We start from the raw sequence: 27,845 nt of genomic DNA on the forward strand, positions 1-27,845 counted from the left end.
CTGAGAAAGACCTGCTCAGACTTTGCACGCATGTACATGAATGTCTAGGTTATACAGACGGAGCTCTCTGGGTAAAAAGAAAAGTTTTCAGAATAAAAGAACAGGAGATAAGGATGCTCTTCTGGTATTTTCAGATTACATTTCCAGGAATGAAATTTCAGTTGATAGGAGCAAGCTCGTTCCCTTCTCTTCAATCTTTGGCACCATTTTCTGCTTCCATTTTCCAGAGCCTTGCTTCAAACAATAGTGAACTGGCTACTGCAAATGGTTGAAAAACCGGGCAAGCTTTTCGGATAAAGACTGGTAGCCATCATCTAGTTGCTGCTCATCTCCATCAATTTCATCATCTCTCTCGAAGATCAGACGTACCCCGCATTTCTTCAGCTGCATTCCGGGAATGAATGGTGGGTTCCGCTTTGCCACCTGAACTTTGTACCCTTCTTTCAACTTGGAAACCAACGGGTGAAAGTCCAAGAACCGGCACAAATGAACCTGATCTTCATCTAATTTCGGTACTCCCATCAATGGCAATGTGGTGCTGAAGATAGGCCTGTTCATCTTGAGTATCTTTGCTTCGATATCCACAAGTGTGGGAATATGGTCTCTCAAAGATTCTGGGAAGTCACTGGTGATGGAAACGACAACGCCTATGAGAACAGCCTTGAGCATGCAGTTTTTGCGCACCGTGTAGGTCACTTCCTCTTCGTTTAGCCAATCTGGAATTTCACTCCCTGGCATACTGAGAACACGTAAATTCCTCAAAGAAACCTGCAAAACATCAAACCGCCGTGACTGCTATATAAACATGTCCAGTAGTAGTGACTGCATGACGGCTATACCCACATGGCATGATTCATCTCTTTTTTACGTGCAATTGAGGTTTTGATGAATAAAATTTTCCTTTTCCAGAGTTTTCGGACTTCAACGGTGTAGATGATCTTTGGAGAGAGAGAGAGAGAGAGATAACCTTAGAAATTCTCGTCTTAACTACTGAGGAACAAGCGCGGCATCCTGTCAGGTATAGCCTTCTCAAGGATTTCAAGCACTGAAGTCCTGGAACATCCACCACTTTCTCACAATTCGCCATGTTCAGCTCCTGCAAGTTCTCCAATTCAGACAGATCAGGGACCGTCTCTATCATCACGCAGCCTGCGATATTAACAAATTCCAAGCTCGATGGAAGAGGTGGAAGAGACTTGAGCTCCTTGCAGTGTGGTAGCAGGAGATTCTTAAGGACAGAAAGTCCCTTCAGGCTCGCGGGAAGGCTTGTGAAGTTATTGTATCCTAGATTTAGAGTTTCTAGCGATACCAACTTCTCAAAATCATCAGGAACCTTTCCACGCATGTACCAAGCACGGGCATTCAGTTCTTCTAGCCAAGAGAGATTTGATAATGAAGATGGAAGCATCGACCCAGGAATTTCCTCTGTAATCAAATCTCGGTTCTCTGTCTCGGTGTTGACCTCAGGAATAACCGTGTAACGTGGTTTCTTCCCCATTCTCAACGTCACTAACTTTGAGAGCATCCCGAAGGTTCCTGGTAATTCTGTTACTGCAGTCTCCTCCATAATCAGGTGGTACAATGATCTCAAATGGCCCATGGATGGCGGAAGCTTGCATAGACGTTTACATTTGTTAAGCCTCATGACGACGACGTTTTCCAAGTTTCCTATCGACTGTGGAAGCTCTGTGATGTTCACATTGTAAAGGATCATGGTAGTGAGATTCCACAAGTTTCCAATCGATTCTGGTAAGCTTTCAAGTGATTCACAGTTCCGGATTTCCAACCTTTGAAGCATCTTCAGAGCTCCGAGTTGAGCTGGTAGACTTGTGATCGATGGTCCCCCTAGACTAAGCTCTGTGAGCGAATGCAATCCGTTAATTGAGTCAGGACAATGGCTTGAAAACCGACAATCTCCAATCGAAAGGGTCTTTAGGTACAGCAAAGAACCGATGGAAGCAGGCAGTTCTCTGATTTTACTTCCATCAATGAGCAATTCTTTCAACGATTCTAAGTCGCCAACAAATCCAGGAAGTTCAGTCAGCGAGGCGCACCTCATAAGGCTCAACAACTCAAGTTTCTGCAATGACCGCACCGAATCAGGTAGCTCCTCTATTCCAGTATCATTAAGAGTGAGTTCTCTGAGAGAAGCCATCATTCCAATGTGATTGGGTAGCTTTTTCAAAGAAGTGCACCGATTTAGATGAAGCTTTTCAAGTTTCGTGAGGTGGAATATCTTTTCAGGCAACCTTTTTATAGGAGTTCCATCAAGGAGAAGTAACTTCAAAGATTTCATGCTATCCATATCCTCTGGTAGTTTTTCCAAATTTGTACAACCGGAGAGAATGAGTTCTTCCAGATTCCCGAGCCCGGACACGTCCTTTGGGAGTCCAACGAGCTTTGAACACCCTTCAAGGTTTAGGTGCACCAAAGCATTCAGACTACCGATCGACTCAGGAACTTGGGTCAAACTCGTGCACCGCTCGAGAACAAGTTTTTTCAAGCTTCGACTTGCTGATAAATCTGGAATACTAGCAAGATGAACGCAGCCACGAAGATTTACAACCAATAAGTTCTCCCCAGCCTGGTGGATATGAAATTATTTCCCATCGTAAGTAGAGTATCTGAAGCACATGAATGGTAGCAGAACCATATAGGCAGTAGCAAATGATAAAGATGCACATGAATGGCACCATGTGTTTGGAAATGAACATATCCTCAGAAAAATTAGCATGATAATAGTTGAATATGAAACAGTATACTGACATAAGTGATTGTATCGTTAGAGTGACCAAGACCACGACGCACCTTATTTCTGTTGGCTTTCCACAAGCGTTCAATCTTGCTGTTTGCGAGATCGAGGACTGCCAATCCTCGCGGACAAAAATCAGGAGGAAGAATAGTCAAGGAACATTCTTTCCATTGCAGCCATTTCAATGACTGAGGCAGGAATTTGAATTTCCCTTCCAATTTGGCATGATTGATTTGGAGGAGTCTCAGGTTAATTATCGGCTTAAAGTACTCGGCACGAAGCACCTCCTCGTTCTCTCTCTCTGCTCCGAAATCGAAAAATATCCTAAACTTCTCTTGTAAACATTGAATGGCGGAAGCGAGATTGGGTGTTCTCATGAAATTGTCTTGCGACAGTCTCTTGCTGCTAGGGTCTGTCGCAAACGGCTTATGCGGGTAGTCCAGGACAATCCCCTCTATATTCCTTGTTCCCTGTGATGGCAAGGGCATGGGTCTTGGATGAACTAACAAATGAAGAACAATGACATGGGACGTGTGTGCGATGTTAATGACAGGAGAAAGCAAAAGGCGTGACAATACGAAATTTCCATACCGATCCATCCTTGAAGACGGCCATGATTTCCTTGTGATCCCACAGTCGACTGCGTGTGCCGGGATCACGAACGCTCTCGAGCAACACGATCTCTCTCCCCATGTCCCTAAGCTGGTCGTGCATCCACAGCGTATCATCATCCTTCCAGATCTTGATAAGCGATCTCGAGACGAGAACCCTGAGACCAATCTCAGCCTTGAAGCCGCAACCTTCCCATATCTCTATGGCTTCCTCTCTCGTCATATGCGACCTAGCGAATAAGCAAGCTGCGTCAAGGAACATGCACTTGGTCTCCTCGTCGAGTCCTTCGTAGCTGATCTTCAACGTGTCCTGGAGATTGTAAGGGCGAATCTGTTTCAGCTTCTGCACCGCGCCTTCCCACTCGGTTTTCCTCCTCTTGTCTACCAGAAAAGAGCCAAACACCTCCAAAGCCAACGGCAATTTCCCAGCCAGAGACACGATTTGCTTGGACAGTTCCATGAATTCGTCTGTCGGCTTCTCTCTCTTCAACGCATGATAGCTGAACAGACGCAACGCGTCTTCGAAGGACAACTCTCGCACCTCGTAAGGCTCGATCGCATAGTTCCTTGCGGCCAAAGCTTCTCTATTTCTGGTCGTGATGATGACTCGACTCCCCTCATGGAACCATTCTTTTCCGCTGATCAACGCATCGAGCTGACCGGCATCGTCGACATCATCCAAGACGAGGAGGACTCGGGTTTCATTAAGGGCATGCTTGATCGAGTTCTTGCTAGAACCCAAGTCATTCGAAGGAGGCATGTCGGGCGAGAGATCGCGTAGGATCTTGTCCTGAAGAGAGATCAAGCCACCGGTTCGCAAGAAGGCTTCTCTGATGTCCGCGACGAAGCTGCGTTTCTCAAAGTGCGCGACGAGCTTGTTGAAGAGCGCTTTCGCGAGGGTGGTCTTGCCGACACCGCCGAACCCGTGCAACCCAAGAAACCTGACTCCGCCGGATTTGACGCTCAACGAAGCGAGGAGTTGCTCGATGCAAGAGTCCAGTCCGACGAGGAGTGGAGCCACATGGAGTGGAACGTTGTTCAGTTCATCCATAATTCTGTGGACGAGTTCTTGAATCAACAGCGACATTTCTCTGCAATTAGAGATTGAAGTCATGAATCCATTGCGAGTGAGGATGGAGTGGATGAACGGCGGGAAGGAAACTTAAATCACGTAAGCAATGCGCATATACATAATTGTCTGATCGAGAGGCTAGTGAACATAAAGCTAAAGTTGCACATCTATTCCACTGGAAAATACGTAAATATAAGAACCTTACTACCGTCCCGCAACACAAAAAAGAACTGATATTTTTTCTTTGCTGCATTTCTAATGGAGTTGGTTAATTTAGTCACAAACACCTTTTAATTTTTGTCGATTGAGTCAAACGTTTTCATGCCTTGCCAATTAAGTCTATTCGGCCAATTTTTTTCCAGAATCGCTAAAGTGAACACTAGCCGTTCTATGAGGCACGGCCGGCAACCCTCGTTGGCCACAATAAGAAAGGAAAAAGAAAAAAGCAGGGTGAATATTGAAATTTCATTTAAAATTATTCATCGGTCGTGGCATGTAAGACGGTTAGTGTCCATGTCAGCGATTTCTAGACAAAATTGATCGAATGAACTCAATTGACAAAGCATGAAAAGGTTTATGACTCAATTGGAAAAATCAAAAGGTTTAGAATTAAATTAATAAAAGCGCATTAGATTTAAGATTTTTTGGACAATTTTCCGCTGAAAAAACTTTTTGGCCATAAAAAAATTTACCGGTCAATTAATAGAGTCGCTAGCAATCACTGACTTTTATTTGTTTTTCTTACCATCTTAAATATATCAACTTGTGTATGAGTTTATCAACATTTATGTGTGAGTGCTTCCCATTAGGCTACCAATTAGTTTTGATTTACCAACTCTCTTTCACGTTTATTACCACTAATCATTTGGTTGTTTTGTAAAAATAACAGACTTTACATTTTCCAAATCTATTTATAAATTACCTATCTTAATTAGAATGATTACCTACTTGGATTCGATTAAATTACCAATTAGTCTTACTTTATCATCACTAAGGTTGGATCCAATTAGCCTGTTTGAGGTAGCACAACCTCGACATCGTCTCGCCTAAGGTTGCTCGACCTCGACAGCGGTGGCTTGGGATTGTGAGACCTCGGTGGCCCTTGTCTAGGTTCACACGATGCTTGCAAGCTCGGGTCGAGGCCGCCCGAGGTCACCCGACCTCCGTGTCGCCTCAACCGGGGTCATGCGACCTCGTGGCTATTCGCTTGAGATCGCACAACTCCAACGAGGCTCGGCTTGGGGTTGCGAGACCTCAACAACCACCATGGCCAGACCTTCCAGCTTTGACTCAATGGATCTATTGCCGTTGGATTTGTGCCATATATCCCTCCAAATACCCAACCTAATTTCTCCGAGACCTCAAGCCCCTCATAGTGTTTACTATAAAGGTCTGGACAAGCAGGACCACCCTTCCACCGCCTACACCCCCTCCTCCCTCGCACTTGGTTCTTGCTGACTTACCAGCAAGCCTCTCTCTCCCCCTTGGTACACTCTCTCGATTACGTGTGAATTGTATTAGAAAAATGAAGACATATCAATAATTACTCTCTTAAAAACAAATAAACCATTTGTTATAGCACATATCACGGCCAGAACCAAACTTCCCCCACTTAGAAGTTGAGTTTAAGTTCTCAACTGCAGCATTTGCATACTTTTTCCTATGTAAGAATCCAACTTGTGGAGTTCATGAATAAGGCTGAGCTAGTTGTGCTTATATGAGCTTTACCCTCTCTATATCCAAAGACATTGCTATGATCTATCGAATTTGTACCAGGGTTTCTGTTAGAAAAGTTAAAAGGAAAAAGTTAGTTTTGCATGAAAGGTTTAATTGACAACAACCAATCATTTATAGAATGCAGTATACCTTCAAAGAGATCACTACACGTGACCCCCTAACCCTATAGCTTTGGGACCAAATGCACCAGCAAGGTATCTTGTGTTATCACCGTACGATGAGAAAATTACAAATAAGGGCCCGAGCGCCCTCATTTTCTCAAATAGGAGCTTGAATTGTCTCTTGTCTCTCTTTAAAATTTAAAGAGAAATTAAGCATGTAAGCTTATCGTATTTAAATCAATTGTTGCCGCTTTAGTAGCCCATAATGACATATGTAGATTCAATCCCCTCAACCATTTGATTGAACTTTACCAAAACGGTAGAGAAAAGAGGATATTTGTATTGATGTATCGATTATTTAATTGGGATAATCTCGATTTTAATTATGCACAAACTTTAGAGATTAATCTTATTTCCTCGTTAACGTCATGGACGATATTAGGTGTTCTCAACTCACTTACGTTGAGGAAGGAAAAGAAAGGCTCGAGATCTTTTACCTCCGATCGTCTTGGCCCCTGAAGATCCAACCGGAGACTCCACCGGCTTGTCTCATGGCAGCTCTCCAGGCCGAAACCCTCGCGTCTCCGAACCTCTTCACGTGACGCTCGAACGCGCCCTCGAACGGTCCCCTCTGATGCCGCACGTCCGAGGGATCGACCCCGTAGAACACCGGGAGTATCAGCTTCCTGCACTCGCATATCTTCGCCAGCTCTTCCAAGCACCAGTGCGACCCGGCGTAGTCCGGCGATATCACCACGATCGCCATGGCGGAGTCCTCGATCGCCGCCAGCAGGCTCGGCGAGATCTGGTCGCCCCGGTTCATGCCCTCGTTGTCGCGGAAGGCCCGGACGTCTTTGCTCCGGAGCGCGTCGTAGAGAGGACCGATGAAGGCGTGGCGCGTGTCCGCGCCTCGGAAGCTCAGGAACACGTCCCACTTCAGCCTCAGATCTGGCTGAGTCGATTCAGCAACGTTGTTCTCCATTTCGTTCTGGGGGAGGCTTCTTTGATTCGCTTGAAGGGGGTGGGTGGGGGTGGGGGAGAGAAGGAGAGTCGAAAAGCTTTATCTAATCAGAAACCAGTTGCTTCCAAGGTCGTAGAAAGGTACAGAAGGAGGAGCCTGTTCACGGAATAGAACCTGTTATTCCATCACGTCATCTTTGGTGAATCAAGACGGAGTCGAACATGTAAACGCAAAGTCAAGGGAAAGCTTTTGTGGTACGAGGTTACGGTGCTGTGGGAGGGCTGGAATGAAGTAGAACCCTACGTTCTTCTCGTCCGCGGAAGACCTCAATTATTGGAAGAGAAACGATCATGAAATGCGATTTGCTAAATTGAGAATGTATTTCGTTGACACTAAATTCACATTCCAAAGTGAATTGAAGTCGTTAAATTTGTGAAACCCACGTCGGATGCATCCCATTATTTTCGATTCTCTAGGTTAAATTTAATTCGTACATACGTATTTACGCGCATGCGTGTGAGTATATATCTACATAAATATAAACGTGTACATGTTTTTTATGAGACATAGTACTACTAGTACTATTGCCTTGCCTTGCCTTTGGGGAAAAGAATAGAGACCATTCATTGGTTCGCTTTTGTGTGGTTCGCGTGACTTCTCCACCTTTCATCATTCCTCCGTCCGTACGGTCGCTACTCAATTCTTCCCTAAGATTCCGTTTGAGGTCCACTAGCAGGAAGAACACTTCAATTTTCTTGAGCATCGAATTTAGATGAAGTTAGAATATGAGAAGGGCGACCGTACGATTGAATTTGCTTATTTATGGGTTCCCAAATCAAATCAAATCAAAGAATTTCCAGTTTTAATATACGTGATCACGAATTTAGACATAAATCTGACACGTACAAAATAAACATAATATGAAAAACTTTTGAATGATTTGCAAAAAAATATATGATGTATCAATAACATCTAAAAGATATCTCTAACTAGAGGTGATTGGTTTGAGGTCTGTCTAAGTTCTACCTGAAACGTACCCATCGGAACAAGTTTCTCTTTTTATTTTTTTTTTTAATCTGAAACCTACCTCGCACACTCTAGAATTTGGAAGCAGCCAATTTTTTTTTATTATTTTTGTCATCTTTAGTTAAGCAAAATGAAAGCAAATGAAACAAAAAAAAATGAAAGTTTCTCATTTGCCAATAGCAGCAATCCATAAAAGATGTACGCGTAAAATAAAATAAACAATTAGAAGTTCAAAACACGTAACATAACACATAAACTATAAAAGTACCGTTAGCAACACGGTACACATACACAGCCCCGCAATGGTGTAGATTTCTAAAAATTTGGAATCGGGAATCGGATCACATCTCACCAGCACCTACAAAATCAATTGGTGTAGGTGCTGACACTCAATATTTTAAGGTGAAGTTCATTCATTGTGGGGTTGTGTATGTGTACCATGTTGCTAATGATACATCTATATAGTTCTCGCGGAAGTGCACTTCACCTTAAAAAATCTAAATTAGAGTGCCTGTACCTCAACCACAAGAAGACCAGCCACAAGATATATACTATGAATATAGAGAATACATTGTTTGCAATCGCTCGTGTATTTCCCAGCCCTAAGTTACACTCAAAGCAAAATCCATAAGTGCTACCTCACAATCTTTCGAAAAAAACTCACAAAGGAAAAACCTTAGCACTCCTCTTGTTTTACTCTAGATGGCAATATTTGTATCCGAAAGGCACTCTAATTAGAAAATTATTGGGGTTATCTCACATCGATTGTGGAAAGGACTAGTGGTTAATTTATAAGTGCGAGAAAAAACCTTATTCTTTGAGCTAATTTTTGATATGAGAGAAGCCCAAGATCATCCAACACCGGCATCAGAGCCAACAATCACATGGGAAATATTCAGGTTGTTGTCTCTCCAACCTAGGGCCTGAGGAAGGGAATTGGCGGTCGATTTATAAGTGTAAGAGAAAAGCTTATCTTTTGAACTAGCTTAAAAGAGGCTCAAGACTTACCCAATACCTTTCAAACTAAGAAACCTACTTGAATTGGGTTTTTATTACTAGCTCAATTTGAGGACATTTTTTTTCAACGGTATACATCCGCATTTTCCTTTTCGGGATTCGATGCGTCAGTATGGATATGAGAGGAATTCCGAGGGACCAAAAAAAAAACAATATTCCTCGAGCCACTTTGTCCTCAACCAGGAGCTGTAAGAGGAACCGTGGAAGCCACGCAAATATTCGGACCACGAAATTCCTGGAAGAAGGGCAACATGCGTGTTTCCGAGGGGATCTTTGTCCAATGTCGCGGCTCAACAGTTTTTAACAGTTTCTTCAACAACTCCATCATGGGCCTCGTGTGGAGCGGGATTCCTTAAAGAGTGTGGAATTGGATCACCTAGTAATAGTTTCGATTGAAATTTCAATTCCTTTTTCCTAATCCTAGTGAACTATCGACAACTCAAGTTTATCGCGGATCACCACCGCCGCCGGTAAGAAATGAGATCGCTTGGAATGTGGATCTATTCACAGGAAAAAAAAAATGTCTAAGTCTCCGGTCGATGACTCGGCTAGTAGAGGCCGAGTAAGAAGAGACGGAGGCAAGAAATCACAATCCCGAGAGCCATTAATCACATTTGGGAGTTGATCACCTCTTTGTAGACAACAAATCCGTGTGCTGACGATTACTTGACAAGCATTGCTGTTCTGCCATGACAACCGGATACCCAACTTCAACAACAACAAAAATACAAATCCTGAAAAAATAAGTAAATCTGAAAAAGTAAACATTTAATTCTCTCATCATTTACATTTCCTGTCCAAGAATCAACAAGAGACCATTCATAACCTTTTGTCATGGAACCAAACAAGACGAAAGACTAGGTGAACAATCTTAGAATACCAAGGTATGAGTGGAAATCATGAACCCGACTTGTCTAGGCTAAGAAGAGTGATCGCCGCCACCGAATCGATCAATACAAATGAAGCTGCACAAAGAAAAAAAATGACATACAGTTACTACAAGGATTTTGGAAAAATTTAACCAACGTTAACGACTCAACTGACCAACGGCTTTAATGTGAAGTTAATCCCACTTAGTAATATTCAACCGCAAGATACAGGAGAATTCCAAATCCTAGAGGTTTCTGAAACATCTAATGCATTGACCGAAACACAGAAGCTTATCAGAGGATGCTGGACAAGACATGCATCATGCTGAGAAACATCAGGAAGAAACTTGTACTGAACGACGAACCGTGCTTTAGGATCGACCACAGTAATGGCATTGAAACCATGTTTTATTCGGAGACATGCGTGATCAAGCATTTCTTTTTCAATAATTTAAGTGCAAGTACCCAAATCTAGAGCTTTTTAATCGCATGGAATCGCCCCATGCTGTGTGACGCACGATCAAACAAGTCGGGATTCCTGGACACTCATCGAAGTTGCCGTGTACGAATCCGATAGAAAGATGATTTCACTCGCGAATGCTATGCGCGCATACGAAAAGATCTAAACATATTTCACATTTGTGAATTTAGTATTAAATTTTTAATTATACCAATTGAGTCCTAAACAGGAAAATTATAAAAAAAAAGCCCTAAACATTTCATACTTTTGCCAATTTAATCATAAATATTTTAAGTTTTTCAATTTAGTCCTAAACATTTTCACATTTTGCCAATTCGATTCTATTAGCCGGAAATCACCGACGTGGATGACGGTCGCTCGACGTGGCACCGTCGGCGCTGTCGTGGATAATTTTTAATATTTTTATTTAAAATGATTTTTTCCTATAACCGACTAATTAATTCTTTATAACGTATTCTTTTTTTTTACTTTCTGGCTTTAGAGGCCGGCGGGGGTCACCGACAACCCCCGTCAAAGCTTGGGCAAGAGTTACGAGCGGGTCGCGGCCCTCGCCCTTGACTCTCACCCCCCTTCATTGCGGCCGGATCTAGCTGTTGACGGCCCTCATCGTGGCCGGTGAGGGCAACGGACTCGAGGTTAAGGGCCGCAACCCCTCACCCAAGTTCTGACGGGGGTTGTTGGCCTCCGAAGCGAGAAAGAAAAAAAAGCAAAAAAATTTCAAATTGGTTTATAAAAATATTTAAAAAATATTTAAAATTGTCAACATCAACGCCGGAGGTGCCATATAGTATGGCCAACCCTTTTTTGACAATTTTTCCAGTCCTAAGCCTTTTCACGTTTTGCCAATATAGTCTATCCTATCGACTTTACCCCGAAATTGCTGAAGTGGATGCCAATCGCCCTACATGGCATGGCTAGCACTATCGTTAATAATTTTTAATAATATTTTAATACTTTTTAAAAAAATTCTTTTTCTTTTTCTTTTTCTTTATCTTTTTTTCTTTCCTTTATTTTTTTTTATAACTGCGACTAGCGAGGTCATTGGCCACAAGCAAGGGCCCGACGCCCTCGCCGGCTACGGTTGTAAAAAGTATAAAATAAAAAAAAAGAAAACTATTAAAATATTTTTATGAATTGTTCACGTCGGCGCGGGTCATGCCATGTAGGACGGTCGACGTCCACGTCAACGACTTCAGGCCAAAATTAGTCGGATTGACTCAATTTGCAAAACGACAATAGTTTTAGAGCTCAATTGACACAATTAAAAAGTTTATGACTAAATTGACAAAAGTGCAATAAATTTAGAGCTTTTTGAATAATTTTCTCAAAATCTTTCGTATCTTTGCATGTGCCATATAACACTGTGAAATGGTCATCCTCGATGGATTTTGATGTCTTATTAATGAAAAGATCACTAAAATGGAGCCCAAAGTCAAGCTCACTTCCACTTTATGTGGATGCCATAGCGCTAGAGAAGATCTTAAACCATAAAGGTATAAGCCAATTAGATCTATCAATTTCCATAACACAGATTCATTGATCTCGGAGACACCGCTTCATTAGCACTTCATTACTTGTACCTTGATTAAGTCCCATCTGTCATGTGGGGACCTCCATTATTGGTTCAAGTGCCTCGAATTGTCTTGATCTCATCTCACAACCTCTATGATCTAGGGAAAGCTGCCCTTGATATATCCATCGGGATTGATGGACCCCTGTACTCAAATCAACCATTGACGCCGTCTGCTTCAACACCACTAAATCCGACCCACCCTCGCTCGTGAAAATATCATTGAGTTAATGTATGAGTTAATGTCACAAAATTTAAATTAATATATATGTGATAAATTATCTTAAAATAATTTTTTGATCACAAAAAATCTTGACTAATTTTTTGACCTCTAAAAATTCCAAGCCCGTACAATTGTGATAAAATTACCCTCTATTACTTTCCATTAAATTGGGTTAATATAACGAAAAATTCTAAACTGGTAACCCCGTAATAAATGAAGAATACACTTCTCAACTATCTTACGTCATCCAACCGATCGATTTGATGGTAAAATTTAACGAAAACTAACTGTGGATAAATTTGTCACTAGTATATCAATTTGGGATTTTTTGTGGTATTAACCCTTAATATATATAGTTGAGATGAAATTCACTCGAAAGTGTAAGCTATTGAGCAAGCAACTTAGGGGAGACAAAAAAAATTTTAAACATATTGCAATTGTATCAATTCAGTCTTAAGCTTTTTTTTTTTTTCAATTCAATCCTTTTACATTTGTGTCAATTCAGTTCATCCGGCTACTTTTAGTCGAAAATAGCTAACACGTTGCCAATGCTAACGTGACAATTTTAGATAATATTTTAATATTTTCTTTTGATTTAGTTATTTATTTATTTACTTTTTCTTTTTTTTCTTCCATATCTTCTTCTTCCTCCAGCCGATCGCCCTTGTTAGTGGCTTGTGAGTCGCCGGCCCTTGCCTCTAACCGGTCATCGAAATTCAGCGACTAGTTGGACGAAGAAGAATATAGGGAAGAAAAAAATAAAAAAAAAAAAATATAAAAAATATTAAAATACGATTAAAAATTTCCACTTCACCACTGCATTAGCGATTTTTAACCAAAATGTGCCGGATAGACTTAATTGGCACAATTGCAATAAATTTACATTTTTTTGATAATTTTCTCGGCAACCTCAATATATTGGTTTTTCTTTATCGCTTCAAGTAGCATATAGGAGATTCAATCTTCACCACATTCTCGTAGTCAATGAATTCTAGCAATCTATTTGATGGATTAATCAACAATAGGAGCACACATTACGAAGGACAGGAACCACAACATATTTAACAATCCGGTTCCTGAAGAGCCACCGATTCATCGAGCGGGAAACGTGCATGTTAGGCTCTGCTTGTTTCGAAAACAATAATGATTTAAAAAATATTTTTTTAAAAATGATCATTTGTATCGCTTGAAATAATTAATTAATAACAAATATTTTCGTTATTGTCAATAACTTATGTCCAAATATTTTAATGGACAGAGAAAATATTTTTCGTTTATTCATTTTTTAAGAGATACAAGTGATCATTTTAAGATAATATTTTTTAAATTATTCATTTTTTGTGAAACAAGTAGAGCCTTAGTATTGGGTTAATGTAAAAGAATTCTTGGAGAAATTACCCAAAAAATTTCTAAACTTATAATATTTGTACTAATTCAATCTTAAGCCTTTCAATTTTATCAATTTAGTCTTAAATATTTTGACGATTTGTCAATTTAGTCATTCAAGAAAATTTTGGTATGAAAACAACGACGTGGCAGTCCAGTCATTGCCATGGATGAGTTTTGAAAATTCTTTAAATTTTTTAACTTTTCTAAAATTTTCTATTACTTCTAGTATTTTTCTTCTTCCTTTTTTCTTTTCCTCTTTTTCTTTCAACTCTTAGCCGATAAGAGTGTTGCAGCCCTCACTTGGATCTGGATGAGGGCATGGAGGTCCTCGACTATGGCCAACAAGGGCATGGCAACCTTGCCGGGATCACGGCGAGGGTCAACGGCCTCGCTCGTGGCCCGCAAGGGTGTGAAGGCCCTTGCTTGTGGTCAGTGAGGGTCGCGAATCCCTCGTCCGGACGAGTCTGTGGTTGGTTAGCTCAAAAGCTAAGAGTTGAAAAAAATGAAAAAAAATAATAATAATGAGAATAATAATAATAAATTTAAAAAACTTATCTACGTCAGCGATGACTATATCATGTAGGCTAGATGGCAATGACTAGACTGTCAGATTAGCGCTTTCTAGCAAAATTGATCGACATGATAGATTGGCAAATAGTCAAAAGGCACAAGACTAAATTGGCAAATCGTTAACATTTTTAGAACTACATTAATTCAATTGAAAAATTTAAGATTAAATTTGCCAAATTGAAATACTTAGGACTAAATTGGTACAAGTGCAATAGGTTTAGGATTTTTTTGTAATTTTTTCAGATTTCTTTCCGCTAGATATTAGTCAGACGTTGATACACATTAGGAAAAAATTACGAAAAAAGTCATAAACCTACTGCAATTGTGTCAATTCAATCCTAAATTTTTTTTTTTTGCCAATTGAGCTATAAACATTTTGCACTTGTGCCACGTTAGCAATTTAAGGCCAAAATTTATCGATGGACTGAATTAGCATAAATATAAAAGATTTAAGGCTCAATCAACAAAAAAAAAAAAGGTTACAACTGTTAATAATAGATTTAGGACTTTTTTAATAATTTTTCCGGAGTTGTCGAATTCACAATCGCTTTCAGACCCCCATTTTGTCTCTCACCAACTACAAAGCTAGATTTTTTGGTCAACCTCCAACCTCCACGTGAGAACAAGTGTTAGAGTATATTAAGAACAACTCACAATTCTACAAATAAAACGTTCAAGATCTCTACATAGTAACGAAAAGGAATTCATAATAGAGAATCCGAGGCAGGTCAGTGTCCCCTAGACTCCCAAAGTAACCCTTCGATGCATGTCAAATCTCAGGTTCTCAACATTTATATAATCCTCGGAACATGACAAGTGGCCAATTCGACGGCTGCTGATCCAAAGGAGGAAAAAAATAAATAAAGAAAAGCTTTTACTATACCTGATTTTATCAACCTTCCAGGAGAAGCCATTCCCAGTGATCAAGCATTGGATTCTTGCCAGAATATAGATAAGAACTCCCAACATGAATGTAGAGAATGGATAAGACAATAAATTGTGCCATATGCTTTAACCATAGGGAGTAAGGATTGACAAATATTCCCTAACCAAAAAAGCCCTCAGCCATATAAAGAAGGTGGAACCAGCTTCCAATTCATATTCATGTACATCTATATACATATGTGATCATATTCCCAAAGATCGCATATATGTTCTCATTTTTTTTTTTTTTGTGAGGGAGTATGAGTGTTTGCAGTCCAACTGAGGGCGGTCCAAGTGATTAAGGCATAAAGTGGAGCATTAGGAGGTTAATTAAAATTGTGAGTGTTGATTTCTGCCACGAAATGAAAACACGACTCAAGAAGAAGCCGAGCGCATTCAAACTTATGTTACTCGTATTTCGTGCCGTAATCTTGTCGATACATATGAGTTGATTTATACATTGGGTCATATAAAGGAGAAATCGATGTCGCCCGAAAATTACATGTATGTTTTGCTTAATGAAATGGGGTCGAGGTCTTGTTGCTTTGATTATTGGTTCGACCTACTGGAATACTTAATTCTGTAGATCCTTGCCAATCAAGATAATATGTAAGTGAACATTCGTATTAACCATCGCTGTACTTTAATAAGCTAGTCTCATTATACAAATTTTCTTGCAATATTGCTTGCAATTAGATATCTTGAGTCTTTTCAAAAATCCAAAAAAAAAAAAAAAAGAATTAACCTCATAATTTCATTGACACTTCCCTTTTTGTGTTTTTGTTGATGTGTCCTCAGCAAGCACATCGATCCCATTAATTAAAATCCATCGCAGCTAAATAACGCCCTAATGAAGCTATTTGGATGGGTCGGGGTCATATTGGGTTTGTACTGACGCAAATTAATCTAAGTAGCGAAACCAATATCACGTAAATTCTTACATATTTGATGAAGAACGGTACTTCGGATCGATAGAGAAACCAAATAGTGCAATGCCTATGTTAGGACTAGTAGTAAAAGTCTTATACCTTTTCGGAGGAGATCTCTAAGAAAGAGCCTAAGTTCAAGCCCATAATATATTTAATTCCATCTTCATTTAGAAGTTTAAACCAACAAATTTTGAATATAGTAAAACATATTGATTGCTTTACACAATACCAAATTTCCGACGTCATACTTCTTCAACGCACAATTCAATTCATATGTGTACCTCAAACAATCTCACGCGTGAATCTCCACCTTTGTTACGTGATGGCTTCCGAATAAACATCATTGCCACACATGGAGTCGAAGTTCTCTACCTCAACACCTGCCGTCACGCATAGTCTCTTTTTGCCAAAGCCATCAAGATGACAATTTTCACAAGAAACCTGTGTTCATCATGAGATTTTTTTTTTTTGTAATATTTTAGTTAAATATCCAAATAAAAAGAGAACTGGATGTCTTTCCAATATAATGGATGACAGAAATTAGTACAATCACTAATAACCACTATCGAATACTATGAGCATCAGCAATACATGTATTCACAGCCTTTATTCACAGCCTTTATTCACAGCCTTGCTTATAGACATAAGCAAGGCTGAAGGAAGGAGATTTCTGAAGTTGTCAAGGAGAGATGCATCAACCCAAAATGAAGCCGTCTGTCATATAGGTCGTGCCGCCCCGTAGGTATGCCCACCTTGGTTCAAGCCATCCCCGTTAGATTGGAAAAACGAGACAGCTGCCCAGATCACCCGCAGGAGGAGGATCACCACAAATACAGAGCCACCAAGAGTGCAGGGCACCTGAAACCAGCACCAGTACTAACATTGCCAGTTGAGGGTCAAAGAAGCTGTTCCTTGTAGAAAGTTGATCTAGTTATAGCCAATTTCATTTGCTACGCAGTGGCACAACGAGATGAAGTTGCAGCCACTCCATGATCAACCCTTACTCTGAAAATGCCCTCCATATTTTCCTTATTATCTAACTTTCCAGCGAACCAAGAGCCTATCGCTCTGGAAATGTCATTGGTGATTAATGCTCATATAAGGGCACAAAAGGAAGAAATGTGGTGGGTATAACATGCATAATATAGACAGTCATCCGTCTAAATAAGCGAGATACGATCACCACAGACACGAGGTAAACCTCTTTAAGCCACTAAGCTTCCACATTTGCTGATAAAATGTCATTGAAGTACCTCGAGAGGTGCCTTCAAAATGGAAAGTGAAGTTAGTAGAAGAATCCCATCAAAGAGTAATAGTGACATGAGTACACCATTTCAGTTTCTAAAAGGATGACAGCCAGCAGCTCCATCAAGTAAACGATACTGAAGAAAATACATATGGCGGGAAACAATTTGAAGCAGATCATTGGTAACTTGGTCCAAGGACAGGCTCCCTTCCAGACAGTAGAACAAAGGAAAAATTATGTGTCTTATCTGATTCTTTCCGGCTAAACTGTGGATTTGCTTATTTCATCATTAAAGCTACTGTAGTACCTGAATTTTCTGATTCAACCAAATCATAAAAGTATCTCTTTCCATTATGCTTCACGGCACAGTACGGCCAATGAGTTGATCTCTCAGGTGACTAAATCTCTTGATTAAATCAAGCTGATTTGGATAAAAAATTTCGATTTATACAGTTCCAGTATGGTATAAACTAACATTTAAGGGTTCACATCTTGCACGCTACAATCCAGAGCACATAACTATTATTTAAGGGCGAGGCAATGTCGTGACGAGCTCATAATACGCACTTACTCCTCGACTATGGTGAGACTCGTGATTAGTAAAGTTAATGCGTACAAGGGCATTCAACAATACCGGGTTTAAGCTAAACGTAAACTACGATCATAGACCACAGAGGCCGCAAAATGCTCTTTTTAAGAGGAATTAGATCAAACAGGGCATGAACAATTCTCAGTATCGCCTCCTCCCAACCCTGTACGATCACTGAAAGACAACGCAGATTAAGAAAGAGAGTTCACCAGCTGCGGCGGTATCGAGTCAGGCAAAACGGAGCGAGAAGCCTTCTTGGCTCGCCGGGCCGCCTTCTTGAACATGCTCTGCAAGAACCTGATGAGCAAGTCGACGCTGCTCTCTGCGTCCTCTTCGTCGTCGCTCTCGTCCTCCATCATCGAGCCGTCACCTTCGAAGAAGCCGTCGTCCAGGTCCTCAGTCGGCTCGCCGGTCGAGTCACGGAGAGAGGACTTGGGACGGCGAACGTAGATCCCGGGTTCTCGGGCCGGGCGCTGAGGGAGAGCGTGGAAAGGGAAGGGGAGAGCTGAACGGGGTGCGGGCGGGGAGCGCTGGGGACTGATGCTTGTTGGGTTGTTCATGCGTGCCGACGAAATTGCGGGTCGTGTTGCCATGGTGATGGGGTTGGCCACGTCCGTTTGAGCAGATAACCAGAAGACGCCGTTTCAATAGGTGGATTCTACAGTGTAACACAGCAGGACAATTTTTCCTTTCAAGCACAAAGATCAAAAGGGACGTGAGACCCAAATGCTCAAAAGGGAAGTTTAGCTCTTTCACCAAATCAGGTTTAATCGTGAAACCTCGGTCAATATTTAGCTCTTTTTTCTCTGTTTTTATCACTTGTTGACTGGACAAAACTATGCCTCAGTCAATATTTAGCTCTTTTTTCTCTGTTTTTATCACTTGTTGGGTGGAGAAACTATGCCCAAGTTTTGATTTTTCCTATCTCCCTGTTCTTTTTTTTTTTTTTTTTAGGTTGTATTAAGGTGACACTTCAATAGTATGATTGGGAAAGAGTTTGTCCACATCAATTTGTAACGTAGCTACCTGAGAAAGACCTGCTCAGACTTTGCACGCATGTACATGAATGTCTAGGTTAATACAGACGGAGCTCTCTGGGTAAAAAGAAAAGTCTTCAGAATAAAAGAACAGGAGATAAGGATGCTCTTCTGGTATTTTCAGATTACATTTCCAGGAATGAAATTTCAGTTGATAGGAGCAAGCTCGTTCCCTTCTCTTCAATCTTTGGCACCATTTTCTGCTTCCATTTTCCAGAGCCTTGCTTCAAACAATGGTGAACTGGCTACTGCAAATGGTATAAAAACCGGGCAAGCTTTTCAGATAAAGACTGGTAGCCATCATCTAGTTGCTGCTCATCTCCATCAATTTCATCGTCTCTCTCGAAAATCAGACGTACCCCGCATTTCTTCAGCTGCATTCCGGGAATGTATGGTGGGTTCCGCTTTGCCACCTGAACTTTGTACCCTTCTTTCAACTGGAAAACCAACGGGTTAAAGTCCAAGAACCGGCACAAATGAACCTGATCTTCATCTAATTTCGGTACTCCCATCAATGGCAATGTGGTGCTGAAGATAGGACTGTTCATCTTGAGTATCTTTGCTTGGATATCCATAAGGGTGGGAATATGGTCTCTCAAAGATTCTGGGAAGTCACTGGTGATGGAAACGACAACGCCTATGAGAACAGCCTTGAGCACGCAGTTTTTGCGCGCCGTGTAGGTCACTTCCTCTTCGTTTAGCCAATCTGGAATTTCACTCCCTGGCATACTGAGAACACGTAAATTCCTCAAAGAAACCTGCAAAACATCAAACCGCTGTGACTGCTATATAAACATGTCCAGTAGTAGTGACTGCATGACTGCTATACCCACATGGCATGATTCATCTCTTTTTTATGTGCAATTGAGGTTTTGATGAATAAAATTTTCCTTTTCCAGAGTTTTCGGACTTGAACAGTGTAGATGATCTTTTGAGAGAGAGAGAGAGAGAGAGAGAGAGAGAGAGAGAGAGAGAGATAACCTTAGAAATTCTCGTCTTAACTACCGAGGAACAAGCGCGGCATCCTGTCAGGTATAGCCTTCTCAAGGATTTCAAGCACTGAAGTCCTGGAACATCCACCACTTTCTCACAATTCGCCATGTTCAGCTCCTGCAAGTTCTCCAATTCAGACAGGTCAGGGACCGTCTCTATCACCACGCAGCCTGCGATATCAACAAATTCCAAGCTCGATGGAAGAGGCGGAAGAGACTTGAGCTCCTTGCAGTGTGGTAGCAGGAGAATCTTAAGGACGGAAAGTCCCTTCAGGCTCGCGGGAAGGCTCGTGAAGTTATTGTATCCTAGATTTAGAGTTTTTAGCGATACCAACTTCTCAAAATCATCAGGAACTTTTCCACGCATGTACCAAGCACGGGCATGCAGTTCTTCTAGCTGAGAGAGATTTGCTAAGGAGGATGGAAGCATCGACCCAGGAATTTCCTCTGTAATCAAAACTGGGTTCTCTGTCTCCGTGTTGCCCTCAGGAATAACCGTGTAACGCGGTTTCTTGCCCATTCTCAACGTCACTAACTTTGACAGCATCCCGAAGGTTCCTGGTAATTCTGTTACTGCAGTCTCCTCCATAATCAGGTCGTACAATGATCTCAAATGGCCCATGGACGGCGGAAGCTTGCAGAGACGTTTACATTTGTTAAGCCTCATGACGACAACGTTTTCCAATCTTCCTATCGACTGTGGAAGCTCTGTGATGTTCACATTGTAAAGGATCATGGTAGTGAGATTCCACAAGTTTCCAATCGATTCTGGTAAGCTTTCAAGTGATTCACAGTTCCGGATTTCCAACCTTCGAAGCATCTTCAGAGCTCCGAGTTGAGCTGGTAGACTCGTGATTGACGGTCCACCTAGACTAAGCTCTGTGAGCGAATGCAATCCGTTAATTGAGTCAGGACAATAGCTTGAAAACCGACAATCTCCAATCGAAAGGGTCTTTAAGTACAGCAAAGAACCGATGGAAGCAGGCAGTTCTCTGATTTTACTTCCATCAATGAGCAATTCTTTCAATGATTCTAAGTCGCCAACAAATCCAGGAAGTTCAGTCAGCGAGACGCACCTCATAAGGCTCAACAACTCAAGTTTCCGCAATGACCGCACCGAATCAGGTAGCTCCTCTATTCCAGTATCATTAAGAGTGAGTTCTCTGAGAGAAGCCATCATTCCAATGTGATTGGGTAGCTTTTTCAAAGAAGTGCACCGATTTAGATGAAGCTTTTCCAGTTTCGTGAGGTGGAATATCTTTTCAGGCAACCTTTTTATAGGAGTTCCATCAAGGAGAAGTAACTTCAAAGATTTCATGCTATCCATATCCTCTGGTAGTTTTTCCAAATTTGCACAACCGGAGAGAATGAGTTCTTCCAGATTCCTGAGCCCGGATACGTCCTTCGGGAGTCCAACGAGCTTTGAACACCCTTCAAGGTTTAGGTGCACCAAAGCATTCAGACTACCAATCGACTTAGGAACTTGGGTCAAACTCGTGCACAGCTTGAGAACAAGTTTTTTCAAGCTTCGACTTGCTGATAAATCTGGAATACTAGCAAGATGATGGCAGCCACGAAGATTTACAACCAATAAGTTCTCCCCAGCCTGGTGGATATGAAATTATATCCCATCGTAAGTAGAGTATCTGAAGCACATGAATGGTAGCAGAACCATATAGGCAGTAGCAAATGATAAAGATGCATATGAATGGCACCAAGTGTTTGGAAATGAACATATCCTCAGAAAAATAAGCATGATAATAGTTGAATATGAAACAGTATACTGACATAAGTGATTGTATCGTTAGAGTGACCAAGACCGCGACGCACCTTATTTCTGTTGGCTTTCCACAAGCGTTCAATCTTGCTGTTTGCGAGATCGAGGACTGCCAATCCTCGCGGACAAAAATCAGGAGGAAGAATAGTCAAGGGACATTCTTTCCATTGCAGCCATTTCAGTGACTGAGGCAGGAACTTGAATTTCCCTTCCAATTTGGCGTGATTGATTTGGAGGAGTCTCAGGTTAATTATCGACTTAAAGTACTCGGCACGAAGCACCTCCTCGTTCTCTCTCTCTGCTCTGAAATCGAAAAATATCCTAAACTTCTCTTGTAAACATTGAATGGCGGAAGCGAGATTGGGCGTTCTCATGAAATTTTCTCGCGACAGTCTCTCGTTGCTAGGGTCCGTTACAAACGGCTTAGGTTGGTAGTCCAGGACGATCCCCTCTATATTACTTGTTCCCTGTGATGGCAAGAGCATGGGTCTTGAATGAACTACCAAATGAAGAACAATGACATGGGACGTGTGTGCGATGTTGTTAATGACAGGAGAAAGCAAAAGGCGCGACAATATGAAATTTCCATACCGATCCATCCTTGAAGACGGCCATGATTTCCTTGCGATCCCACAGTCGACTGCGTGTGCCGGGATCACGAGCGCTCTCGAGCAACACGATCTCTCTCCCCATGTCCCTAAGCTGGTCGTGCATCCACAGTATATCGTCATTCGTCTGGATCTTGATAAGCGATCTCGAGACGAGAACCCTGAGACCAATCTCAGCCTTGAAGCCGCAACCTTCCCATATCTCTATGGCTTCCTCTCTCGTCATATGCGACTTAGCGAATAAACAAGCTGCGTCAAGGAACATGCACTTGGTCTCCTCGTCGAGTCCTTCGTAGCTGATCTTCAACGTGTCCTGGAGATTATAAGGGCGAATCTGTTTCAGCTTCTGCACCGCGCCTTCCCACTCGGTTTTCCTCCTCTTGTCTACCAGAAAAGAGCCAAACACCTCCAAAGCCAACGGCAAATTCCCGGCCAGAGACACGATTTGCTTGGACAGTTCCACGAATTCGTCTGTCGGCTTCTCTCTCTTCAACGCATGATAGCTGAACAGACGCAACGCGTCTTCGAAGGACAACTCTCGCACCTCGTAAGGCTCGATCGCACAGTTCCTTGCGGCCAAAGCTTCTCTATTTCTGGTCGTGATGATGACTCGACTCCCCTCGTGGAACCATTCTTTTCCGCTGATCAACGCATCGAGCTGACCGGCGTCATCGATGTCATCCAAGACGAGGAGGACTCGGGTTTCATTAAGGGCATGCTTGACCGAGTTCTTGCGAGAACCCAAGTCATTCGAAGGAGGCATGTCAGGCGAGAGATCGCGTAGGATCTTGTCCTGAAGAGAGATCAAGCCAGCGCTTCGCAAGAAGGCTTCTCTGATGTCCGCGACGAAGCTGCATTTCTCAAAGTGAGCGACGAGCTTGTTGTAGAGCGCTTTCGCGAGGGTGGTCTTGCCGACACCGCCAAACCCGTGCAACCCAAGAAACTTGACTCCGCCGGATTTGACGCTCAACGAAGCGAGGAGTTGCTCGATGCGAGAGTCCAGTCCAACGAGGAGTGGAGCCACATGGAGTGGAACGTTGTTCAGTTCATCCATAATTCTGTGGACGAGATCTTGAATCAACAGCGACATTTCTCTGCAATTAGAGATTGAAGTCATGAATCCATTGCGAGTGAGGATGGAGTGGATGAACGACGGGAAGGAAACTTAAATCACGTAAGCAATGCGCATATACATAGTTGTCGGATCGAGAGGCTAGTGAACGTAAAGCTAAAGTTGCACATATATTCCACTGGAAAATACGTAAATATAAGAACCTTACTACCGTCCCGTAACACAAAAAAGAACTGATATTTTTTCTTTGCTGCATTTCTAATGGAGTTGGTTAATTTAGTCACAAACACCCTTTAATTTTTGTCGATTGAGTCAAACGTTTTCATGCCTTGCCAATTAAGTCCATTCGGCCAATTTTTTTTCTAGAATCGCTAAAGTGAACACTAGCCGTTCTATGAGGCACGGCCAGCAACCCTCGTTGGCCACAATAAGAAAGGAAAAAGAAAAAAGAAGGGTGAATATTGAAATTTCATTTAAAACTATTCACGTCAGCATCGGTCGTGGCACGTAAGACGGTCAATGTCCATGTCAGCGATTTTCAGACAAAATTAACCCAACGAACTCAATTGACAAAGCATGAAAAGGTTTATGACTCTATTGGAAAAATCAAAAGGTTTAGAACTAAATTAATAAAAGCACATTAGGTTTAAGATTTTTTGGACAATTTTCCACTGAAAAAAATTTTTGGCCATAAAAAAAATTACCGGTCAATTAATAGAGTCATTAGCGATCACCGACTTTTTTTTTTTCTTGCCATCTTAAATATATCAACTTGTGTATGAGTTTATCAACATTTATATGTGTGAGTGCTTCCCATTAGGTTACCAATTAGTTTTGATTTACCAACTCTCTTTCACGTTTCTTACCACTAATCATTTGGTTGTTTTGTAAAAATTACAGACTTTACATTTTCCAAATCTATTTATAAATTACATATCTTAATTAGAATGATTACCTATTTGGATCCGATTAAATTACCTATTAGTCTTACCTTATCGTCACTAATTTAAATTTGTTACCAACGTTTGATTACCTACTTTTTTCTCTAAAGAAAATAACTTCTCTTATCTTTTACAAACTTTTAGCAATTTCGCTTACCAAAGCATTAGACTTGCTGAGTATTATACGAAATTTCCAACCTTTTGTGCGAGTTCTATGCATTTATACCATGTTGAGTTACTACTTTTATTTGTCTTCATAATCGAAGAGAATCTCTATTCCTTAGGTAATACCGTATGTTGGAGCTTTGCTCTTTAATTTTAGGGTTTATACTACCAAAAACCCTAAAATATACCTACAATGACCTCAATATCTCAAACTTTTTTGTGTCACCAAAACTCAAAACTTGTACTCGTCTACCACCAAAAATCCTAAACTTTACTCGTTGTAATGCTAATACACAAACCAATGCCCCAAACTTGTAGTAATGTGACAAAAGTTTGGCTTCTTGGCATAACAATTGGCATCATTTAGGATTTTTTGAAACGTAAGAAAAGCTTGAGATGGTGGTCACATTTGACATAATTTAGGGTATTTGGTGACACAAAAAATTCAAAGTATTAGGATCACAATAAACAAAATTAAAGTATTTAGCGGCATTAACCCTTCCCTAAGTGAAGAGGGAAGTGAGGATACTGTCCCTTCTTCCAATGCCCATTTAGGGTGCATTTGGGAACAAATTCCCAAAGTCCTTTAGGTCTTTAAAGACTTTTTGGGCAAATGCTAAAGTGTTCGATAAAGAATGTTGGGAGCCCTTTAGGAAAGGCATTGCATTTCCAAAGTTCTCTAATGGCCTTTGGCTCAAGGCCACCACTCATCAGCATTGGGCATTCCACCGATCATTAGTGAAAATTTTTCTTCTAATCTTGCTCTCACCATTTTTTCGTGTTCTTCTTTTACCCTTGAAATTGGCACCATTGATCTCTCTCCTCTCTTGATCGTCTCTCTTATAACAAGGGCACTACACAAACCAAGGGACGGTTGCCAAGGGTCGACAATCGATTGTCATGGGTCGGTCAAGCTAGATCTGGAGGGTTGCGACGAGATCTGGAGAATCTAGTGTTGCCAAGGCTCGCACGACTCTAGTCGAGAGTCGCACAATGCTCGTGCTCAATTTCAAGCCCTAGTTGAGAGAAGCCGAGTTTGAGACTCGAGGCTCGTCATCCCCTTCAAATGTAACCTGTTTGAGGTAGCACAACCTCGACATCGTCTCGCCTAGGGTTGCTCGACCTCAACAGCAGTGGCCTGGGATTGTGAGACCTCGGTGGCCCTTGTCTAGGTTCACACGATGCTTGCAAGCTCAGGTCGAGGCTGCCTGAGGTCACCTGACCTCGGCGTCGCCTCAACTGGGGTCATGCGAACTTGTGGCTATTCGCTTGAGATCGCACAACTCCAACGATGCTCAGCTTGGGGTTGCGAGACCTCAACAACCACCACGGCCAGACCTTCCAGCTTTGTCTCAGTGGATCTATTGCCGTTGGATTTGTGCCGTATATCCCTCCAAATACCCAACCTAATTTCTCTGAGACCTCAAGCCCCTCATCAGTGTTGACTATAAAGGTCTGGACAAGCAGGACCACCCTTCCACCGTCTACACCCCCTCCTCCCTCGCGCTTGGTTCTTGCTGACTTACCAGCAAGCCTCTCTCTCCCCCTTGGTACACTCTCTCCATTACACGTGTGAATTGTATTAGAAAAATAAAAACATATCAATAATTACTCTCTTAAAAACAAATAAACCATTTGTTATAGCATATATCACGGCCAGAACCAAACTTCCCCCACTTAGAAGTTGAGTTTAAGTTCTCAACTGCAGCATTTGCATACTTTTTCCTAAGTAAGAATCCAACTTGTGGAGTTCATGAATAAGGCTGAGCTAGTTGTGCTTATATGAGCTTTGCCCTCTCTATATCCAAAGACATTGCTATGATCTATCGAAATTTTACCGGGGTTTCTGTTAGAAAAGTTAAAAGGAAAAGGTTAGTTCAGCATGAAAGGTTTAATTGACAACAACCAATCATTTATAGAATGCAGTACACCTTCAAAGAGATCACTACACATGACCCCCTAACCCTATAGCTTTGGGACCAAATGCACTGGCAAGGTATCTTGTGTTATCACCGTACCATGGGAAAATTACAAATAAGGGCCCGAGCGCCCTCATTTTCTCAAATAGGAGCTTGAATTATCCCTTGTTTCTCTTTAAGATTTAAAGAGAAATTAAGCATAAAAGCTTATCATAGTTAAATCAATTGTTGCCGCCTTAATAGCCCATAGTGACGGATGTAGATTCAATCCTCTCAACCATTTGATTGAACTTTACCAAAACGGTAGAGAAAAGAGGACATTTGTATTGATGTGTCAATTATTTAATTGGGATAATCTTGATTTTAATTACGCACAAACAAACTTTAGAGATTAATCTTATTTCCTCGTTAAAGTCATGGACGCTATTAGGTGTTCTCAACTCACTTACGTTGAGGAAGGAAAATAAAGGCTCGAGATCTTTTACCTCCGATCGTCTTGGCCCCTGAAGATCCAACCGGAGACTCCACCGGCTTGTCTCATGGCAGCTCTCCAGGCCGAAACCCTCGCGTCTCCGAACCTCTTCACGTGACGCTCGAACGCGCCCTCGAACGGTCCCCTCTGATGCCGCACGTCCGAGGGCTCGACCCCGTAGAACACCGGGAGTATCAGCTTCCTGCACTCGCATATCTTCGCCAGCTCTTCCAAGCACCAGTGCGACCCGGCGTAGTCCGGCGATATCACCACGATCGCCACGGCGGAGTCCTCGATCGCCGCCAGCAGGCTCGGCGAGATCTGGTCGCCCCGGTTCATGCCCTCGTTGTCGCCGAAGGCCCGGACGTCTTTGCTCCGGAGCGCGTCGTAGAGAGGGCCGATGAAGGCGTGGCGCGTGTCCTCGCCTCGGAAGCTCAGGAACACGTCCCACTTCAGCCTCAGATCTGGCTGAGTCGATTCAGCAACGTTGTTCTCCATTTCGTTCTTGTGGGGCGAGGGGGAGGCTTCTTTGATTCGCTTGAAGAAGGGGGGGGGGGGGGAGGAGGAGGGGGACGAGGAGTCGAAAGCTTTATCTAATCAGTTCCGATGAAACCAGTTGCTTCCAATGTGATAGAAAGGTACAAAAGGAGACTGTTCACCGAATAGAACCTGTTATTCCGTCACGTCATCTTTGGTGAATCAAGACGGAGTCGAACAAGTAAACGCAAAGTCAAGGGAAAGCTTTTGTGGTACGAGGTTACGGTGCTGTGGGAGGGCTGGAATAGAAGTCGTTCA

The 27,845-nt window shown here is 41.9% G+C and overlaps 5 protein-coding genes across 5 annotated transcripts; all 5 read right to left on the reverse strand.

Moving 5' to 3' along the window:
• Positions 1-123: 123 nt before the first annotated feature.
• On the reverse strand, positions 124-920 carry LOC125315417. Its single transcript, XM_048280244.1, has 2 exons — positions 838-920; positions 124-799 (listed from the first exon to the last, which is right to left on the reverse strand). The coding sequence occupies exon 2, from the start codon at positions 736-738 to the stop codon at positions 256-258; it is 483 nt and encodes a 160-aa protein (XP_048136201.1). The 5' UTR covers positions 739-799; positions 838-920; the 3' UTR covers positions 124-255.
• LOC125315552 (disease resistance protein RPV1-like) lies at positions 796-27,793 on the reverse strand. The gene is made up of 6 exons (XM_048280761.1): positions 27,747-27,793; positions 27,064-27,584; positions 22,465-23,575; positions 2,809-3,222; positions 968-2,584; positions 796-822 (listed from the first exon to the last, which is right to left on the reverse strand). The coding sequence occupies exons 2-6, from the start codon at positions 27,546-27,548 to the stop codon at positions 796-798; spliced, it is 3,654 nt and encodes a 1,217-aa protein (XP_048136718.1). The 5' UTR covers positions 27,549-27,584; positions 27,747-27,793.
• On the reverse strand, positions 6,586-7,603 carry LOC125315416 (disease resistance protein L6-like). Its single transcript, XM_048280243.1, has 2 exons — positions 7,436-7,603; positions 6,586-7,281 (listed from the first exon to the last, which is right to left on the reverse strand). The coding sequence occupies exons 1-2, from the start codon at positions 7,455-7,457 to the stop codon at positions 6,767-6,769; spliced, it is 537 nt and encodes a 178-aa protein (XP_048136200.1). The 5' UTR covers positions 7,458-7,603; the 3' UTR covers positions 6,586-6,766.
• Positions 16,878-18,660, reverse strand: LOC125315415 (protein SHORT HYPOCOTYL IN WHITE LIGHT 1-like). The gene is made up of 3 exons (XM_048280242.1): positions 18,271-18,660; positions 17,486-17,545; positions 16,878-17,090 (listed from the first exon to the last, which is right to left on the reverse strand). Exons 1-3 carry the CDS (start codon positions 18,658-18,660, stop codon positions 16,950-16,952), a joined length of 591 nt encoding a protein of 196 aa, XP_048136199.1. The 3' UTR covers positions 16,878-16,949.
• On the reverse strand, positions 19,144-20,487 carry LOC125315414 (probable disease resistance protein At4g19520). The gene is made up of 2 exons (XM_048280239.1): positions 20,086-20,487; positions 19,144-19,862 (listed from the first exon to the last, which is right to left on the reverse strand). The coding sequence occupies exons 1-2, from the start codon at positions 20,461-20,463 to the stop codon at positions 19,350-19,352; spliced, it is 891 nt and encodes a 296-aa protein (XP_048136196.1). The 5' UTR covers positions 20,464-20,487; the 3' UTR covers positions 19,144-19,349.
• Positions 27,794-27,845: the final 52 nt, after the last annotated feature.

The sequence above is a fragment of the Rhodamnia argentea genome, chromosome 6, assembly GCF_020921035.1.
Source record: "Rhodamnia argentea isolate NSW1041297 chromosome 6, ASM2092103v1, whole genome shotgun sequence".
NCBI classification, from domain to species: domain Eukaryota; kingdom Viridiplantae; phylum Streptophyta; class Magnoliopsida; order Myrtales; family Myrtaceae; genus Rhodamnia; species Rhodamnia argentea.